Source organism: Punica granatum, chromosome 1 (assembly GCF_007655135.1).
Source record: "Punica granatum isolate Tunisia-2019 chromosome 1, ASM765513v2, whole genome shotgun sequence".
Classification (NCBI taxonomy): Eukaryota; Viridiplantae; Streptophyta; class Magnoliopsida; order Myrtales; family Lythraceae; genus Punica; species Punica granatum.
In genome coordinates this window covers 882,783-888,604 of record NC_045127.1, presented here as the reverse complement: position 1 = coordinate 888,604, position 5,822 = coordinate 882,783, and the positions used below count along the sequence as shown (strand labels likewise).

At 40.2% G+C, this 5,822-nt stretch overlaps 1 protein-coding gene across 1 annotated transcript; it reads left to right on the top strand.

Annotated features, from left to right (window-relative positions):
• The first annotated feature begins 917 nt into the window (after positions 1 to 917).
• Positions 918 to 5,429, top strand: LOC116194043 (boron transporter 4-like). The gene is made up of 14 exons (XM_031522765.1): positions 918 to 1,076; positions 1,420 to 1,525; positions 1,621 to 1,703; positions 2,033 to 2,225; positions 2,527 to 2,665; positions 2,755 to 2,920; positions 3,015 to 3,181; positions 3,262 to 3,435; positions 3,498 to 3,593; positions 3,700 to 3,816; positions 3,924 to 4,243; positions 4,408 to 4,687; positions 4,797 to 4,934; positions 5,041 to 5,429. Exons 2-14 carry the CDS (start codon positions 1,422 to 1,424, stop codon positions 5,074 to 5,076), a joined length of 2,013 nt encoding a protein of 670 aa, XP_031378625.1. The 5' UTR covers positions 918 to 1,076; positions 1,420 to 1,421; the 3' UTR covers positions 5,077 to 5,429.
• The last annotated feature ends 393 nt before the right edge of the window (positions 5,430 to 5,822 follow it).

The window sequence follows — 5,822 nt, the reverse complement described above, 5'->3', positions numbered from 1 at the left end:
TATCGTCAAGTGTCATGTACGTCAGGATACTATGATTTGGAAATTTTATTTTTATTTATGCTATTTATATGGCACGTAAGCAATTGCACCATAAGCATGAAACACATGGAGATAGCTAACTTGCATACAAATTACATGTGCCACAAAGCATTATTTATTATGGACCGATTCCTCGTACCCGGGCAAGGAAGAGGACAAAGAGCGGATGTTTGGTTTAAGAAAGCCGCTTTTTCAACCCAAGAGTCTGCCGAGGAATCGGTCGAGACAGTGGCAGAACCCGTATATATATATATACGGACTGGATCAATTCAGATCAATTCAGGTACGGACTGGATCGACACACTAAACTATATATACGTATGTGTATATATATATATATATATATATATTAGTATATCTCTGATTAATTTAGATGTGATTAAGATTAGTTCAATAACGGATAAAATTCTCCTACTTATGATTTTTTTTCATTTACCAACTATTTTTGTAATTTTTTCGATGCACTATTTAATATTCAAAGGTTTAATGGTTCTCGAATAATTCAAGATCGAGCTAAGGCGGCCCGCTTTGGAATAAAGCTCTCATTGCATGGTTTTTCTCCATTCTTTTTTGACATATACCTTGTTGTTCGAGATCCCAATGGATCCCGACTTATATATCTTATTATTCGAAATCCCAATTGATTCCGACTAACCAAGTTCCAACCAAGTTAATTTACTAAGGGGTAAACTCTCCCTAACTAAAATTTTTCTCAAAAAACTGGAATGCAAGATATATATATATATATATATATATTGGTTATAAAAGAATACGAAACTTCATTTAAGATGTGTAATTCAAATCGGTTTCTTTTAATAGTTGTGTAGGATGTTGGACGCGAGAGAGTTAGATTAAGGACCAGACTAACCAATCAACGTTTCCGGAGGTCAATGCATCGTTTTGTCTGGTTCTGACCCGCCTGGTCCTATTTAAGTCCTCCATGAATGTCCCCGGTCCTTCGTCTTCCTGAACAACTGACTAACAGTGCATTTGCCTTATTTCCCGGCCAACAGATTCTGAGGCCCAGAACTTTTCAGGTAACATTGCCACTCCCAATAAGCTCCAGGACATGAGTCGGGTTATATGTATTGTATGGTGCGTTTCGTTCTTGCCGTTGTAGTTTAATGTGATGATACAAGCTGTTTATTCGTGCCTTCTTCCGTATAGTTATTTATTGTTTTAATTTCGTTTCTTTCTCCTCCATACATAGTCTATTATATCCTGATCAAGCTTTGGAGTCATCATGATCAATTGTCCGATATACACTGACTACTGCGATATCACTTGGATATATAGCTTTTATTTTTCCTTCCTTTGCCAATCGGTTCTAGCAAGGATATGCAGAAAATAATTCAATGTTGGATATTTTACTTGCATCAGAGATGGAGAGCATCAAATCTCCATTTCGAGGAATAGCGGTGGATTTCAGAGGTCGAGTGTCGTGCTACAAGGAAGATTGGATCTCGGGTCTTCATTCAGGAATTGGGTATCTATATATTGTTGAAATAATTATACTCCTTGAACTGCAAATATCGCTCCATATTTATCTTAAAGTTCCTGCTTGTTTAAATTTTTTGTCAGGATTTTGGCCCCAACAACATATATTTTCTTTGCCTCTGCACTCCCAGTTATTGCCTTCGGTGAGCAGCTCAGTAGAGATACAGGTAACTCATCAACTCTCTGTGTTAGCATACTTAGGGAACCGTAACATAATCGAACATGGAAAATCAGTTGTTATTTCAACCTTACTAAGTTCGTGTTCGCAAAAACTTGATTTCGTATTTGATATATCTTAAGAGGAAATGAAACAAAGAACAGTGGACATGGAGATCAATCGTGTGCAGATGCCAGGAATCAGAAAGCTGGTTAGAGATCGATCGACTTTAAGATTATTTATGGAAACCAAGCATGCAGTTCTATCCTACTGCCGACAAATAAATGCAGCCTTCTAGTTTCATGAACTGTTGTAAAAGATGCTTTTTGCTGTTCACAGATGGAAGCTTGAGTGCTGTTGAAACATTGGCATCTACCGCCATATGTGGCATCATACACGCCATATTCGGTGGACAGCCACTTCTAATACTCGGAGTTGCAGAACCCACCATCATCATGTACACTTATCTTTACAACTTTGCCAAAGGAAGGGAGGACTTGGGGCAGGACCTATACATGGCTTGGGCAGGATGGTAATTTAGATTGAACACCAATCTCTCTTTGAAAATTAAATGGTTTGGTGATCAAGATTTTCCTGCTTATCGTCAGCTCTTTTTGCTTTTTTTTTTTATTACAATGGAGGCCTGTGGACCTAGTACTATCGTCATATCATTTCTAGCTACTTTTCCAAGATATGGGAGAAGAAGATGTAAATGAAATAAAAATATTAAAAATTGTAACGGAGAATGTTTCACCGAAAATTAAGAAGTGACTACATGTATAGCCAAGTAGATTCAAGAATCTATTCAACTGATTTGGTAGTTATGATTGCAGGGTGTGCGTTTGGACTGCTCTGATGCTATTTTTGCTTGCAATATTCAATGCCTGTGACATAATCAACCGATTCACAAGAGTTGCGGGAGAGCTTTTCGGGATGTTGATCACTGTACTCTTTATTCAAGAGGCCATCAAGGTGCACTCCAATTCTGCCCAAGAAACGACTTATACTCAGGCTTAATTCTATATCTCTATCTTTGATCAAAATAATGTGTGCAATGGCAGGGAGTCGTGAGCGAGTTTAAGGTCCCTGAAGCCGAAGACCTGAACCTGGAGAAGTATCAGTTCCAGTGGCTTTACACAAATGGACTCTTAGGGATAATATTCACCTTTGGCCTTCTTTACACTGCCTTGAAGAGCAGGAAGGCGAGATCTTGGTTATATGGAACAGGTTCATAATCTCTCATCGAGTTGCATTTAAATCTAAAAAGGTAGATTGGGCGTACGGTAACAAGGTCTTTTCTTTGTTGTCTGGTTTTCTATAGGTAGCCTCAGAAGCTTCACTGCAGATTACGGGGTACCGCTAATGGTAATAGCTTGGACAGCGCTTTCCTTTAGCATGCCCAGTAAAGTTGCTTCTGGTGTTCCGCGGAGGCTGTATAGCCCGTTGCTGTGGGATTCTGCTTCATATCACCATTGGACTGTGATTAAAGTAACCAGATCTTCATGAAATGATCAATTTCTTCTCGGTTCTTCGACCGAAGAAGTTAAAATAGAAATTTTTTATTTTAGGATATGAGCAGGGTCCCACCAACATATATCTTGGCGGCCTTCATTCCTGCTTTGATGATCGCTGGGCTCTACTTCTTCGACCACAGCGTGGCGTCGCAGCTAGCACAACAGAAGGAGTTCAATCTGAAGAAGCCGACTGCTTATCACTATGATATCTTAATCCTTGGATTCATGGTATGTAAGAATCTTCGTAAATTAAATGGCTAGACCCAACCAGTAATATAAAACTGTATCAGACTTTGCTTTGCGGGTTGGTTGGGTTGCCCCCATCGAATGGTGTCCTCCCGCAGTCTCCCATGCACACTAAGAGCCTTGCAACTCTAAAGAGGCAGGTCAGTAACCTAGCTAACTACTGTAAATCCAATTTGTTAAAAAGTTGCATGAGACCATTCTCCAAGTCATCTTATTGTCCCGAAATGAGGATTTTTTCGGTTACAGTTTATTAGAAGGAAAATGGTAAAGAGCGTGAAGGAGAGTATTAAGCAGAAAGCTAGCAACTCGGAGATATATGACAAGATGCAAGATGTTTTCATAGAGATCGAAGACACTCCTGTTGTAAGTTCCATTCCATCACTCACCCTTGAAATCGCCTTTAACACTTTCTCAGAAATGGTTATATTTCTTAAGGTCATTCAGTTTAATGTTCATATGCCATACTACAGACTTCTCCTCTAGTTAAGGAGCTAGAAGATCTGAAGGAGGCAGTTACCAAATCCGAAAAGGACCAAGCAGAAAAAGTAACATCTGATCCCACGATTCACATAGATGACCACTTGCCTGTTCGAGTGAATGAGCAAAGAGTGAGCAATCTGCTGCAGTCGCTCCTGGTGGCAGCATCTGTATGTGCTATCCCAGTCATTAAGCTCATCCCAACATCAGTTCTCTGGGGATATTTTGCTTATATGGCAATCGACAGCCTCCCCGGAAACCAATTATGGGAACGTATGCTCTTTGTCTTCATCACTCCTGCACGTCGCTACAAGTAAGATTGCACTCTTCTTATTTAACCTTTAGTCACAGGAGAATATATAGTTGTTTGTGGCTATATTCATGGGCTAATCGGCCCTTTGAGTTGGTTCATACGTTAGTTTTGTGCGATCACTTTGAAAGTCGACTGGTTGCATGACAAGGTCTGGCAATTTATAGGGTGTTCGAGCGAGCGCATGCCTCGTTCATTGAATCAGTGCCTTTCAAGTACATAGCAGCATTCACACTACTCCAGTTCGTGTACTTGCTCCTGTGCTTCGGGATCACGTGGATTCCAATCGCAGGAATCCTATTCCCCCTCCCATTCTTCATCCTCATAGCCATAAGGCAGCATGGGCTGCCCAGGCTATTCTCTCCCTACCATCTTCAGGAATTGGACGCTGCCGAATATGAAGAGATAGCAAGGACCCCAGAACTCTCCCTCAGCCTATCTCATCGAGTATGCATGAACATTCTCACATTAATTCCCCTTCAGTCCCTTGATTCAAGAGTGCTTCTACGCTTTCATGGCTTGAAAGGTGAAAAATTATTGTGATCTAATGTATCAGGAGAATGAGGCGCCTGAATTGGGCGGTATGGAAGGCAGGATGCAAGTTTGTGATGCCGAGACTTTGGATGAGCTTACAACAAGCAGAGGAGAGCTGAAGGTTAGGACTTCGAGCTTCAGCGAGCACAGAAGTGACCACGTAAGATACAAAATTTATTCATGCTCCAAGACATTTTCTCTTCTAGTATGTATTAAGGCTAACCGTGTTCATTGTGTTTAAACTCCCTTTCTTTCCCGGTTTTTAGCAGGTGCGCCCTGAAGAAATCGTCCCCGAAGATTAATTTGGTTTCGATGTTCCCGTGGAACTAATGGAAAGATTATTATGGCAATAGTAAGGGAGGTCATATGTATGTTCTACAGAAGCCACACACATGATGGAGTGAACTTCGGGACATCTCGACATGGGGGGGGGGGGGGGGGGGGGGGGGGTGAAGAGTAGGTCTCTTCTTCTTCTTTTTTTCTGTGAAAGCACGAGAAGTTGGTTTGTTTTAGGTACTTCGTTACATTTCGAACATAATGTTGAGTTTGTTGTTTGTACAGCTTTCTTTTTCAGTTAGTAAGGAGATGTAAGGGTTTAATAAAAAAAATAAAAACTAAATAAAGTACCACGGGAAGTTCTACTATAAGAATCAATTTAAAAAACCTCTTGAAATTCATACAATAACGCATGTCACTACAAGACGTTCCATTTCTTATTTTTAATATTATGTTAGTTCTCTCGGTAATTTTTTATAATTAAACAATGAAAGAAAGACCGAGTAATTCAATGTCTCGATTGTTCAATAATGTTGATCTTTGACTGTACCGCGCAAGCTCCCTAGTCGCCACAACAATCTGCCAGACCAGCTTGAATTATTAAGAGGTCCTACCAGATCATGCAAATGGACATGAGTTGATCGAAATCCACGGGGCTTTCTAATGATATAATCAAGCATCTCGTTGTTACATGAGAGCCATCTTCTCCTCTGTGCAGTAAAGTGAGGCTTCGATGGTATATATTTGCCTGAAAAGAAACTCCCTATTATTG

Excerpts from the sequence above, each read along its gene's own strand:
- LOC116194043 (XM_031522765.1), top strand. The coding sequence starts at position 1,422 with ATGGAGAGCATCAAATCTCCATTTCGAGGAATAGCGGTGGATTTCAGA. Across the intron at positions 1,526-1,620 it reads GGTCTTCATTCAGGAATTGG|GATTTTGGCCCCAACAACAT; the intron begins GTATCTATATAT and ends ATTTTTTGTCAG. Across the intron at positions 3,182-3,261 it reads ACCATTGGACTGTGATTAAA|GATATGAGCAGGGTCCCACC; the intron begins GTAACCAGATCT and ends TTTTTATTTTAG.